The following is a 14,842-nucleotide window of genomic DNA, read 5'->3' as shown; positions in this document are numbered from 1 at the left end:
GGTGTTTTAAAACCAGGAAACAGCTGATCACAGCAGTCAGTCCATCACTTCATCTGCAGACGTCAAGATGACTAAGTTTCGGTCCCCAGAGGTCGATCAAGTGATCAAGATCTGATAATGCTGCTGGTGATTAGCTGTAACATTACACGTGATTGCAGCATGCAGAAAAAATAAAGACGTTGTTATCACAGACGTTTTGTGGTTACGCCCACAGACGGGGTTCACAGGTATCTGTGTTGTGAACTGTAGTTTTGTGTGTCACTGAACTGGTTAAAAATGCCACCGAGGTCAAAAGCGTGACTCCATTTTAGCAAGGTTGATGCCAGTTGCAATACAGTTCCAGTTCTGATGCAATACATGCAAAAATGTCATTGTTGCTAAGGCTGGCAACACGACTAATTTGATGAAGCACCTGACTGTGCATGGAATCAATTTAAGAGCAGAAAGTTGCTCAGTGTTTGACTACAAGAAGAGCGAACCACAGCCATCATTCTCTCAGCATTTAAGTCCCCAGGTTGAGGTTACAGAGCCTGAGCGGCCTGATTCAAGATGTCCACCACCGTACTCCAGTGTGTAACGTTACCTAAAGTGTATAGCTTTATTTTATGGCTATATAGCTAGCTAAATCAAAAGCTTACTAGAGGTTGACAGTAACAGATACAGCTTAGCTTGTAGGGTTGGCTGGTTAAACAGCTCACCTTATGTTCACTGGTTTGTCTAGCTTCTCCTCACAGTTAGACACCATCAGCCAGGAGTGGGCTTGTCTGTGTCCTCAGAAAGCAGACATGTTGATTTTTCTGAAGAAAAACTGCAAAGGTCCTCACTATGTAGCAGTGAGCATTAGACATTGACTTGTCACTTGTTTGCAAGTGTTCTTTTACACTGGAAATTATTCGTTGTTGTATTTTTTCTGTAAAAAAAGTTGGTTGCAGTGGAAAAATACTAAAGCTGAAAAGTAAAACTCAAGATTTGTACTGTAATGTGTTATGTCATTTTCTTTTTGTTAGACTTGATATTATAAAATTGGTTATAAAAAAGTATCATTCAGGAACCGGTATTGAAGTGAAAGCATTGGTATTAGTACCAGTATCAAACATTTTTAAATTATAACCAGCCCTAGATACAAGGTGGGAAAACAAGATCAAGAGTGTGGAGCCCCTGAGGTATCAGGCAGCTGCAGTGAGGGAGGCACTGATGGAGGTGAGGGACCAAACCGAAGACCCTGTAACAAAGATCGAGGCTCAATCTCTGTAAGAGGAGGTGGGGTCATACCGCTTCACCATTTGTTCAGTGGTGTGGTATGACCTGTTGTGCGAGATACAGCATGTGAGCACGCAGATGCAGACTCCTAGTAGGCATGTTGACGTTGCGGTCAATCTCCTCAACAAAACCAAGAGAGGTCTCCGCATTTACAGGGCAACAGGCTTTATGGCTGCACAAATGGCAGCCAAAGATATCTGTGAACAAATGAATGTGGAGGCTGTCTTAAGACAAAAGCAGCACTTCTCCTATGAAGCATTTGATGAGCCCTTGACGGATGCTTTGAAGAAACTGGAGGTGACATTTTTCAATGCAGTCGTTGTTGCTGCAACATCAGCCATTCAGGAAAGATTTTCCACAATGGAAAAAGTGGGAGAGAAGTTTGGAGTGTTGCCACATTTCCAAAGTCTCACAGATGAGGAGTTGACAGAACAATGTGTGACCCTACTACACTGCACTTTAAGGGACAATCTGACTTGGATGGCAGAGAGCTTGCACAGGAGCTGAAGAACTTGCCTGACTTGCCATCAAAGACCATATCCTTGCTTGAGCTGCTGACATTTGTCCAAGAAGGGGAGCTTTCTGAAACATGAGTATAGTGGCGCTGAACTAGCGGTATAGCTGCGCAGCGCCGCTGTTCCACCATCTGGGGAGAACCCTGTTGTTGAAGCAGAGAGGAGCTTTTCAAAGCTGAAGTTCATCAAAACATACCTCAGGTCAACCATGTCATCAGTATCAATCTTACAGTTGCTGTGCAGATTTCATATGATGATTTGATTGATGACTTTGCATCAAGAAGGGCAAGAAGAGTCAGGCTATAGATGGCAGTTGTGCTATTTTTTTTGTGGAACAATCAATAAACTTGCTGTGATCTGCACACTGCAGAAAAGAGTTTTTATTTCACCGAAGCACCTCAAGCACTAACCATCATCTCAACGCAAAGCATGTATGTGTCAGGGCTTCAACCTCAGGTGCAACGTCTGGCTGGTGGCAGACCACCCTCACCGAACACAGGGAATTAAGTAAGTCTACCTCTGTAGACAGAGTGATATCGTCAAGGACATGAGCTGCAGTGAAGTTGTGAAAGTTGCACCTCATGACGTGTTCTGCAAGCCACTGTCAAGAGGCATAGGATTGACTAAAATCCACAAAATCTATGGGTACATTCAGCTTTACATTGAGAAAATGTTAACCAGTTAGTTTGCCTCAGCAACTGGCTAGAAGAAGAACAGGGAAAAGGGCAACATTTAATTATGTGAAAGTGCAGTTGTTAGTTGAATTAAAAAGAAAAAAGGTTCTTCCAACCCATACTTGCTAAAACGTGTTTTTAAAGAAAATAGGGTAATGGTTAAGAATGTACTGTATTGTTAAGAATGAAGGTTATCTTTGAGTTTGATTTAAAAAATTAACTTATTGTTCAATCTCAGTAATAACATAATTTGGATTTGTTATAAATAAAAAGCAAATGTTACACATGATATCTGCCTCCTGTCATTTATCTTTCCATTACCACAAAATACAGACAAAATGTGAAATCTTCGGTCATATTTAGGAATGTTGATTATTCGTTATTAACTCACAGATAACCCTATGATTAAACAGATAACATTTTTTAATCGTTTAACAGCCCAGGTTCTCTTGTTTCCTCCACCATCAAAAACATGTACATGAGGTCGATTCTCCAGTCTGTATCCTTGTCTGGGCACTGGCTAACACCTGGAGTTGGTTCTTGGGCCTGACACGTGCTGCCCACTGCTGCCTCAGGATGGGTTGAATGCAGAGTTCCAACTTCACCTTATTGTATATTGTATGATACAGGATCGAGTAAATACTGAGAGAGTTAAAACAGTCCAACAACAGGCTGGTAAAAAAAAAAAAAAAGCTAAAGCCATATAAAGAAGTTGGGTTGGGAGATAAATCATGAAGTTCCATAAAACAAAACTGATAAAACTTTGCAGTGAAGCCAGCTGATTTAATAAATATAATAATTTAAAACTCTGAGGCAAGATAAAACGACACCTCGTGTTGGCAGAGACATAGATTACTGTCTGACTCAAACAAAAAGAATTGTGTTGAAGTTAAATATGATACTGAATTGTTTTCATATAACTTTCCTCTTTTGAGGTGAAATGTGATTGTGTGTGATTCTGAAATGACTTCATTAAATGACCTGAATTAATTGTGCAGGTCATGTGACTCATTGACTCCAAACCGATGCCGAATTGTATTAATACACTGGGTGATTAGGACACACCTTGTTATATGGACTTTATTGCTCCTCATATCTGTCATTAATGTTTTTAATGTGAAATATATTTTTCCCCAATAGTTTCCATCTCATCTGACCCACTGACTCCAAATCAGTGCCGAAATGTCTTCCTAACAGGTTGAATGAGACACACCTCTTTCTGTTGAGTTTTAGAGCTCCTCACATGTTTCGGAACGTTTTGTGTGTAAAATCATCATTTTCTGAGCGGAGTTTCGCCGCGGTCTTCTATAGAACGGAGCCCAGCCGTGCAGCGGACACTCAGAACCTCCGGAGTCCCGGAGTGGAATGAACCAAAACGAGGGAAACACTCGTATGTTCGCTCCATGTAGTGAAACGTGGCTGCGATGCATATGTCCCCCTCTGTGGCCACTCCAGGGCTCTGAACATTAGTGTTATTAAAATAACAAACTTTTACTCACCTATCCTGTGTAACTTTACTTGGGGTTTCCAGCAGATATCCAGCATGACGCGCTGCCGATCGATCTCTTCCTCGTACTGGACGATAGTTGTTTTAAAAACTCTGAATATTTCTTCAGCAGCAGCAGTTAGTCGCTCGTTGACAAACTCTCTCAAACTCTCAACTGAACTCATTGTTCTTTAATTACTCATTCAATAATGAGCTGCGCTGTGACTCAGTACCGTCTTCACTTCATTCATCACACACAGCCAGCTAATGCTGCTAGCTGCTGCTGTTTACTTCCGCTGGGTGCCACGCTCTAAAGCTCCGACAGGGGAAGTGCGGAGGCTTTTAGTTCCGCTTCAGACTGAAGACATTTAATCCAGAAGTTGTTTAAAACATATCTGACTACAGTTTTAAACTTGAATAAAATTATTAGGTCGACAAATGTTCTCCAGTTGCTAAGCAGACTCAAAAAGACATTTAATCATACTTATTTATAAACACCTTTTTTATACTTTTTGTTTGTTTGCTTCTTGTATTAAGGTGTAGATCTACTTTGCCTAATTCCACAAAGAAATGTGGGACTCTTTTCTAAACTGCTTCTTTGAACTAACAGCTAACTGTTTGGTTACATACATGGAAGCTACTGTAAAAACTACAAGTATTTAACATAAATGTTTACATAAAAGCAGGACACGAGGAGCGATAAGTGAGACACACGTGACTGATTAACTGGACTTTTTAATCATCATGTTAACAAATATGGACAAATCAGCATGAAGAAAGACACATAAACATATTTTGACATCTTCTCAAGGGGAAATTGTTCACATTCAGCGTCAGCTCATCATTTCTCCTGTGTATATTGATCCTCTGAGGATTCTTCAAGTAGGTCATTTAAAGTTAAAGTTCTGCAATTATGCATGAAACACTAGAACTGAACCACCTCCAGCATATTTTGGAAATACAAGGCTACTCGCCTGTACGTGTCATCAAATGTCTCGTCAGAGCAGACTGATCAGACAAACTTTCCCCAGGCAAAACTACGGCTTCTCACTTGTGTGAGTTCTCATGTGACGTTTTACGTTACAAAGATGCCTGAAAGCTCTCCCACATGTTTGGCAAGTAAATGGTTTCTCACCTGTGTGGATTCTCATGTGTATCTTCAATTCAACATGAGACTTGAAATCTTTCCCACATGTTTCACAAGAATATGGCTTCTCTTCCGTGTGAGTTCTCATGTGAACTATTAAGTTACTGGTTTTACTAAAAGTCTTCCCACATGTTTGGCAAGAATACGGTTTCTCACCTGTGTGGATTCTCATGTGAGCTGTTAAGGTACTGTCATGCGTGAAAGCTTTCCCACATGTTTTGCAAGTGAACGGTTTCTCACCTGTGTGAGTTCTCACGTGCCTTTTCAAACCACCTGAATCACGGAATGTTTTCCCACATGTTTGGCAAGGATATGGTTTCTCACCCGTGTGGACTTTCATGCGAACTGTTAAGTTACCTTTTACCATGAAAGTCTTCCCACATGTTTGGCAAGAATATGGTTTCTCACCAGTGTGAGTTCTCATGTGACAAGTCAATCGAGTACGAAGCCTGAAAGCCTCCCCACAAATTCCACAGTTAAAAGGTTACTCACCTGTGTGGATTCTCATGTGTTCTGCTATGTGTGTATGTTGTCTGAAAGCTTTTCCACATGTTTTGCAAGTAAATGGTTTCTCACCTGTGTGAGTTTTCATGTGGAATGTTAAGGATCTGTTTAGCCTGTAAGTCTTTCCACATGTCTTGCAAGAATACGGCTTCTCAACTGTGTGGATTCTCAGGTGGCCTACCAAGAGTGTATGTCTGCTGAAAGCTTTCCCACACGTGTTGCAAGAAAAGGGCCTCTCACCCGTGTGGACTCTCATGTGAATTGTTAATTCATTAGGTTTCCTGAAATCTTTAACACATGTTTTGCAAGAATACGGTTTCTCGCCTGTGTGGATTCTCAGGTGTGAATTCAAGCGGGACGTAAACTTAAAAGTCTTTCCACACGTGTCACAGTTGAAGGACTTTTCACCTGGGTGAGTGTTATGTTGAATGTCTGATGAGTTTTTTGCATAATCACTGTGACTTTTGCTTCTGTTATGTCTATTCTGTTGATTCGGCTCTCCATCTCCAGCTGATCCTGAGTCTCCATGTTCTCCTCCTTTCTGGTCTGGGCTTTCAGCTACATGAGAGTTGTTAGAGAGGAGCTGGTGGTCACTTGTTGGTTCTGCTTCACTGTGGTCACTTTCCTCATAAGCTGGAGTCAACATGACGGTATCCGTCTCCACCTTCAGTACAAGCTGCTCTCCCTCCCGACTGGTGCAGAGTTCCTCCTGTTCCTCTTTAATCTCTGGAGGCTCTGGGTCCTCTTGGTCCAGACTGGAGTTCCTCTCCTGGTTACAGAGCTGCTGGTCAGCCAGAACCTCCTCCTCCTTACAGACATGTTGCTGTGGGAGCTCTGGAGGGACACACAACAAAAGACAGACAATATTTAATCAACCAATCAACCTCCAGAGATCATTGAGAGGCAACCCTCATTTACAAGGGCACCGAGGCCCACAGAACAAAGGCCGAATAACAACAAGTAGAAATACTCAGAAAGTTTCAATAGCTTCCAGGTCATGTGACCCACTGACTCCAAACTGATGCTGAATTGTATTAATACACTGGATGACTAGGACACACCTTGTAATATAGACTTTACCGCTCCTAATATTTGTCATTAATGTTGTTAAGTGAAATGTCATTTTCCCAATAGCTTCCATCTCATCTGACCCACTGACTCCAAATCAGTGCCGAAATGTCTTCCTAACAGGTTGAATGAGACACACCTCTTTCTGTTGAGTTTTAGTGCTCCTCACATGTTTCGGAACGTTTTGTGTGTAAAATCATCATTTTCTGAGCGGAGTTTCGCCGCGGTCTTCTATAGAACGGAGTCCAGCCGTGCAGCGGACACTCAGAACCTCCGGAGTCCCGGAGTGGAATGAACCAAAACGAGGGAAACACTCGTATGTTCGCTCCATGTAGTGAAACGTGGCTGCGATGCATATGTCCCCCTCTGTGGCCACTCCAGGGCTCTGAACATTAGTGTTATTAAAATAAGAAACTTTTACTCACCTATCCTGTGTAACTTTACTTGGGGTTTCCAGCAGATATCCAGCATGACGCGCTGCCGATCGATCTCTTCCTCGTACTGGACGATAGTTGTTTTAAAAACTCTGAATATTTCTTCAGCAGCAGCAGTTAGTCGCTCGTTGACAAACTCTCTCAAACTCTCAACTGAACTCATTGTCCATACACAGGTCTTTAAAATATGTACCTTAAAACACAAAAGTTGAGACTAATGAAACAGCCAGCAGCAACTTTTATCGGCAATAAAATAAAACATTCTTATCTTACATATTCATATATATTTATACTAGACTTGAGACTTTTTTTTTTATTCATCCGACATAGATAATACAGCCTCTTCAAAAACTCCTCAGAGTCCAGAGCTTTTCTGAGTTTTTCAGCATGGTTTCTAGTTGCTGTTTTTCTTAAAATACATATTTTTGCTTTTGAGGTATCTTGATGGCAACACATTTTGATTTTTGAATTTACTAAGGGTAGATTAAATGATGACTAATTGTTTCTCCTCATGTGAGTTAACAAATGCAGACAGAGTAAGCTCACAGCCCCAGGGGTCCTAAAGTAGTTTTTCAACGGATGAAGGCCAAAGGTTAGCAGACGGAAGGCCATCATAAAGTACTAAAAAACTGAGGTTGGCCCTGCCAAATGGTGGGAGATGCCCAAACGTGTATGTTCCCCTAGAGGGGTGGGGAACCCATTTGGGTCATTTTTGGGACAAGCCCTACAGTTGACCACAGCCAGGTCAGATGAGTTAGGGGAGAAGAGTAGAGAAACAGGTCAACTCCTCTTTTAGGCTATTGGATAATATGCCAAAATGACCAATTAGAAGAAGTGGGTGTTTACTGGGAAAGGGACTCTAAAGGCCGGTGCAGGGAAAGAAACGGGGGGTGGCACTTGGAAAACCTCCTAAGAGAAGAAGCTGAGGTTTTGAGGGAGCAGAGGGCAGAGCATTTTGGCATTGTTTTGTCCACAGATTTGATAATATCAGAATGTGGCCACTTCTGATCAGGATTCAAGGCGCTAGATTTTGTCTCAATAAAGATTGCTTCTTCATTCCACCCGCCTTGACTCCACAGACTCCTTTTATGATCAAACTACATGCCGACACCTTAAAGAAGGGAAGCCCAGAAACCACACTTTCTTCTAGCCTCTTTGTCGTTTTCCTTAGTAAAAATATCATTTTTAGTAAAACTATTATTTTAAATAAATAAATTAAAACCCTCAAATTTGGCTTCATCAATATTAGATCACTGTCAACCAAAGCCTTACTGATTAATAATTTGATCACTGAGCATAAGCTGGACATGATTTGCTTATGTGAAACATGGCTGAAACCTGATACCTTTCTGCCATTAAATGAAGCCTCTCCCCCTGACTATAACTACAGCCATGATGCTCGGCCTCTAAACAGGGGGGAGGTGTTGCTTTACTCTAAAATTCTATTCTCAACCTAAGCTCCAACCAGGATATTAAATTTACTTCATTTGAGGCTCTGGTTTTAAAACCATCCTCATCAATTAGTAACAGCCTTGTCCAGGGAACAGGCTTTCACCTGGTTGTACTGTACAGACCTCCAGGGCCTTACTCCCAATTCCTAGAAGAATTTGGTGAATTTATTGCAGATCTTGTGACTCGTTCAGATAAAATCCTAATCATTGGGGATTTCAATATTCACTTAAATAAGCCCTCTGACCCTCTAGGGAAAGCTTTTTTGAGACTTCTTGATATTTCCAACTTTACTCAGCTTGTCCATGAACCCACTCATTCCAGTGGAAACACTGTCGGACCACTTTCTCATCACATTTGAAGCGTCACTAGCCTGTCCCTATGTCAATGACTCAAATGTTTTTACTTCTCGTCGTATCAGCCCGGCAATCACAGCGACGCTCAGTGATAAAGTGCCTGGGGTCCTGGCTCCTCTTGCGACTGTGACAATACCTGTGGAAAGCCTCACAAATGACGTGAACTCAGTACTTGTTTCGCTCCTCGATTCTGTGGCACCGGTCTCTACCAGGACAAGGCGACCAAAGAAATCTACTCCCTGGTTTACAGACGAAACCCGAGATCTCAAGCAGGCCTGCAGGAAAATGGAACGAGCATGGCGTAAATCTAAACTGGAGGTTTTTCATCTTGCCTGGCATGATAGTGTACTAAACTATAAGCGTGCTCTAAATACTGCTAGAACTGCATATTTCTCCAGCCTAATAAACAATAATAAACACAATCCTAGATTTCTCTTTAACACTGTGGCTAAACTTACTCAAAAGCCACAGTCGGTGAGCTGTGCACCCTTTAATGCAAATGATTTCTTAGATTTCTTTTGCAATAAAATTGATGAGATCAGAATTAAAATTAACTCATCATCTCTGGCCTCCTCGTCAAACTCTGCCAAAAAATCGTCTGCTGCCTATTCTCAGTTAGTCTCAGCTCTAAGCACTTTTGAAAATATCTCCCTTGAGATACTGTCTAAAATTGTCTCATCCTCTAAACCAACTACCTGCATCCTGGACCCCTTTCCGGCAAAACTGTTTAAAGAACTATGGCCAGCACTGGGACCTACGATGTTAAATATTGTTAACTCATCTCTCATGACTGGTGTTGTCCCTTCTAGTTTTAAGTCTGCTGTGGTTAAGCCTCTACTTAAGAAACCACATCTCGACCCAGGGTCACTAAATAACTATCGACCAGTATCCAACCTTCCCTTCTTCTCGAAAGTCTTAGAAAGAGTCGTGTCCCAACAACTTTCAGGCTACCAACTCAATAATAATCTCCTGGAACCTTTTCAGTCAGCGTTCAGAGCCTGTCACTCCACTGAAACCGCCCTTACTAAAGTGGTAAATGACATTCTACTTACCTTAGACTCTAACTCGACCTCAGTGCTCATGCTACTGGATCTCAGCGCTGCATTTGATACTATAGATCATGGCATACTGTCAGACAGACTTGAAAGTCAATTTGGCATCTCTGGCCTGGCCCTAGCCTGGCTAAAATCGTACCTGTCCGAAAGAACACAATGTGTTTCCTACAACGGTACGTCATCAATTTTTACTCCTGTAAAGTATGGAGTTCCCCAGGGCTCTGTTTTGGGCCCTTTGCTCTTCTCTTTATATATTTCACCTCTCGGCCAAATTATTCGGAGCCATGGAATACAGTTCCACTGCTATGCGGACGACACTCAGCTGTATGTGCCCTTAAAAGCTGAGGACAAATCGCAAATCACGAAGCTAGAGGCCTGCCTATGTGCAGTGAAGAAGTGGATGTCAGAAAACTTCCTGCTCCTAAATTCGGAAAAAACTGAGATGCTGGTCATCGCCCCCGCCAGACAGAGACACCATGTTCACCAGGTGACTGTAACTCTCGACAACTGCGTTATCTCTCAAAGCTCAACCGTCAAGAATCTAGGTGTTGCTTTCGATTCTACACTCTCCTTTGATCAGCACATCAAAAAAATTACCAAGATCGCCTTCTACCACCTGCGCAATATAGCTAAAAGTAGATCCTTTCTGTCCACCGCGGATGCAGAGATCCTGATTCATGCCTTTGTTTCCTCAAGGCTTGATTACTGCAATGCCTTATTTCAGGTCCTCCACATGAGAGCACTAAAAGTCTTCAAAATGGTTCAGAATGCTGCAGCCAGAGTCTTAACACGTACAAGAAAATTTGATCATATTACACCAATCTTAGCATCTCGCCCAGTGCATCTAAGATCAGACTTTAAGGTGCTGATGACATACAAAACTGTATACGGTCTCGTCGTACATGTCAGATCTCATTACACCAGTTATTCCAGCCCGTGCATTACGCTCTCAGATTCAGGGCTCCTGGTGGTTCCCAGGATCAAAAAGAAGTCAGCTGGCTGCAGGGCTTTTTCCTATCGGGCTCCTTTCCTCTGGAATAACCTCCCAGCTGACATCAGACAATCTGGCTCTGTTGACGCCTTTAAATCTAAACTCAAAACTCACTTCTTCGACTTAGCCTTTAATTAGCCCTGGTGTCAATTGTAAGCTTCTCAGTGGGTCGGTGTCAGTCTCAATGCGTTCCTATAATACTAGATTACACTGTGCTGCCGACGAGAAACAATCTGTTTATTCTGATCAATATTGCATTTCTCTAACCTTGTTTTTGTTTCTGTTCCTGCAAGGCGCTGTGTCACTCTCTATAGCCTTCTCCCTCCCCCCCCTCCTCCTCCTCTTCGTCTCCTCCCTCTCCTTTATCCTACTTCCCATCTTTCTTTCAGCTCCCTTCTGATGGACCACCGGCCCCCTGGGACCATCTACCATTTCCGGCTCCTGCTGCCTTGAATAATTGACTGATCTGGATCGTCACACCCCGGGCTCTCGTGGATCATTGCTCTCCTCTGCTTCATCAACTCCTCATATCTATATTTCTGTTAACCTTGATGCCTCTCTCTGTCTGTTACTAATGATCTTGTGTGTCCTGCCCTCTTCCAGGTCAGCATGGTGGACAGGAGGTCGTCTGGCTCGGGCACGACTGGGTGATGCCTCGTCCTGCTCGATCGTCTCCTGGATCCACTAACTTTACATAACTTGTATCAGATTTTCTGTTGATGTAACTTGTAAACTGTGAATTGTTGCCCTTTTCTGTACACGCAACATCTATTGCATGTCTGTCGTCCTGGAAGAGGGATCCCTCCCTCTGTGGCTCTTCCTGAGGTTTCTTCCATTGTTTTTTTTTTTATCCTGTTAAAAGGTATTTTTTCCATCAACATGTGAAGTTTTTCCTCACTCGAATCGAGGGTCTAAGGACAGAGGATGTTGTTCACTGTACAGATTGTAAAGCCCACTGAGGCAATGTGATTGTGATTTTGGGCTATATAAATAAAATTGATTTGATTTGATTTGATTTGATCTTATTCTTTCGGTCATGACCCAAAGTTCATGGCCGTAGGTGAGGGTAGGAACATAGATTGACTGGTAAATCGAGAGCTTCGCCTTTCGGCTCAGCTCTCTCTTCACCATGACAGACCGATACAACGACCGCATTACTGCGGCTGCTGCACCGATCCGCCTGGCAATCTCACGCTCCATCTTTCCCTCACTCGTGAACAACACCCCAAGATACTTAAACTCCTCCACTTGAGGCAGGAACTCTCCCCCAATCTGGAGGGTGCAAACCACCTTTTTCCAGTCAAGAACCATGGCCTCGGATTTGGAGGTGCTGATTCTCATCCCAGCCGCTTCACACCTGGCTGCAAACTGCCCCAGGACATGCCGGAGGTCCTGGCTCGAAGGAGCCAACAAGACCACATCATCCGCGAAAAGCAGAGATGAGATCCATTGGCTCCCGAACCAGATCCCCTCCGGCCCGTGGCTGCGCCTAGAAACTTTCCCAGGGAGGCTGAGGAGTGTGATCCCCCGATAGTTGGAACACACCCTCCGGTCCCCCTTTTTAAATAGGAGGACCACCACCCCGGTCTGCCAGTCCAGAGGCACTGTCCCCGACTGCCACGCGCTGCTGCAGAGACTTGTCAGCCAAGACAGCCCCACAACATCTAGAGACTTGAGGTACTCAGGGCGGATCGTATCCACCCCCGGTGCTTTGCCACTGAGGAGCTTCCGGACTACCTCAGTGACTTCGGCTTGGGTGATTGATGGGTCAACCTCTGAGTCCCCAGCCTCTGCTTCCTCTATGGAAGGCATGTAAGTGGGATTGAGGAGATCCTCGAAGTATTCCTTCCACCGCCCGACGATGTCCCCAGTTGAGGTCAACAGCTCCCCACCTCCACTGTAAACAGTGTTGGTGATGGTCTGCTTCCCCCTCCTGCGGCGCCGGATGGTTTGCCAGAATTTCTTCGAGGCCGACCGGTAGTCCTCCTCCATGGCCTCCCCGAACTCTTCCCAGACCCGAGTTTTTGCTTCCGCGACTGCCCGTGCTGCAGCATGCTTGGCCTGCTGGTACCCGTCAGCTGCCTCAGGAGTCCCCTGGGCCATCCAGGCTCGGTAGGACTCCTTCTTCAGCTTGACAGCAACCCTTACTTCCGGGGTCCACCACTGGGTTCGGGGATTGCCGCCGCGACAGACCCCGGAGACCTTACGGCCACAGCTCCGGACAGCCGCATCAAAAATGGAAGTGGAGAACATGGTCCATTCGGACTCAATGTCCCCAGCCTCCCTTGGGATCTGGACAAAGTTCTCCCGGAGGTCGGAGTTAAAGATCTCCCTGGCAGAGGGTTCTGCCAGACGTTCCCAGCAGACCCTCACAATACAATTGGGTCTGCCAGGTCTGTCCAGCTTCCTCCCTCGCCAGCGGATCCAACTCACCACCAGGTGGTGATCAGTTGACAGCTCAACAGTTAAGAGCTTTCTATACTTATATTACCATATAAGTATAGAAAGACCTGCTGGTCCACTTCAGATGACATCATCGCAGTCACGCAACACACACACTTGAGTGATATTTCACCAGTGGTGTTAGGCAGACCCGTCTTGTTCTTCCCTCACTGAATGGAGGGGCCCTCAGTCCCCACAAGTAAACAACTAGAGGAAGTAGGCGGGTATGAACGAATGGACTTAAAAAAGGACCCGCGCACCAGGGAACAGGGTGGTACTTGGCTTCTCAGCTAACAAGTCTGCCTCATTGTGGAGAGGTGTGAGCTGGCTGACGACCTGAATGTCTTCTACTGCAGGTTTGAGAAGCCAACATTCACACCCAACACCCACTCCAGCATCAAACAACCCTCATCACCCCCTGCACCACCCTCATCCCTCCCTACTGACCCCGCACCATCACTCAGTATCCGTGAGGATGTGTGCCAGCTCTTCAGGAAACAGAAGACCAGGAAACTTCCAGGTCCAGACAGCATCTCACCCTCCTGTCTGAACATCTGTGCTGACCACATAGCCCCCCTCTTCACCTTCAACAGATCACTGGAGCTGTGTGAAGTCCCCTCCTGCTTCAAAAGCTCCACAATAATCCCGGTCCCCAAGCAACCACCAATCTCAGGACTCAATGACTACAGGTCTGTGTTCCTGATGTCTGTGGGCATCAAGTTGTTTGAGAGACAGGTGTTGAGCTACCCAAAGGACATCACAGGCCCCCTGTTGGACCCCATGCAGTCTACATATCGGAGTCAGAACAGGTCAGTGGATGATGCAAACAACATGGGACTGCACTACATCCTGCAACACCTCGAGCCCCCTGGACACATGCTAGGATCCTGTTTGTGGACTTCAACTCAGCGTTCAACACCATCATCCCAGACATCCTCCACTCATAACTCACCAAGCTCACTGTCCCAGCCTCCATCTATCAGTGGATCACAAACTTCCTGACAGACAGGAGGCAGCAGCTGAGGCTGACACAACAGTTGTCAGCCTCGTGCTTACAGATGAGAGGTGGTACAGCTGGCCCTCTGGTGTGGTCAGAACAATTTGGAGCTTAACACACTCAAAAATGTGGAGATGACAGTGGAGTTCAGGAGTAGCCCCCCTACACTGCCCCCCATCACCATTTTCAATAACTCCCTGTCTGTTGTGGAAACCTTCAGGTTCCTGGGAATTTCCCAGGACCTAAAGTGGGTCCCCAACATAGATTTCATAATCAAAAATGCCCAGAAGAGGGTGAACTTTCTGCCCCAGGAGCTGCTGATGCAGTAGTAGTATGCAATAGTCCAGTCTGTTCTCTGCACATCCATCATCGTCTGGTTTGGATCAATCACCCAACAGGACAGGAACAGACTGAAACGGACAATCAGGACTGCAGAAAAAATCACTGGTGCTAAACTGCCCCCC

The 14,842-nt window shown here is 44.6% G+C and overlaps 1 protein-coding gene and 1 long non-coding RNA gene across 2 annotated transcripts in view; both read right to left on the bottom strand.

Annotated features, from left to right (window-relative positions):
* Nucleotides 1-14,842, bottom strand: part of LOC115592725 (uncharacterized) — a 29,236-nt gene that overhangs the window by 11,279 nt on the left and 3,115 nt on the right. The window lies entirely within an intron of this gene.
* On the bottom strand, nucleotides 4,663-6,197 carry LOC115592711 (zinc finger protein 37-like). Its single transcript, XM_030435767.1, has one exon. The coding sequence runs from the start codon at nucleotides 5,504-5,506 to the stop codon at nucleotides 4,973-4,975; it is 534 nt and encodes a 177-aa protein (XP_030291627.1). The 5' UTR covers nucleotides 5,507-6,197; the 3' UTR covers nucleotides 4,663-4,972.

Source organism: Sparus aurata, chromosome 12 (genome assembly GCF_900880675.1).
Source record: "Sparus aurata chromosome 12, fSpaAur1.1, whole genome shotgun sequence".
Taxonomy (NCBI): Eukaryota; Metazoa; Chordata; class Actinopteri; order Spariformes; family Sparidae; genus Sparus; species Sparus aurata.
The sequence above is the reverse complement of the archived record's forward strand: the minus strand, read 5'-3'. Positions and strand labels throughout refer to the sequence as shown.

Coding starts and splice junctions, on each gene's coding strand:
- LOC115592711 (XM_030435767.1), bottom strand. CDS start 5,506: ATGAGAACTCACACTGGTGAGAAACCATATTCTTGCCAAACATGTGGG.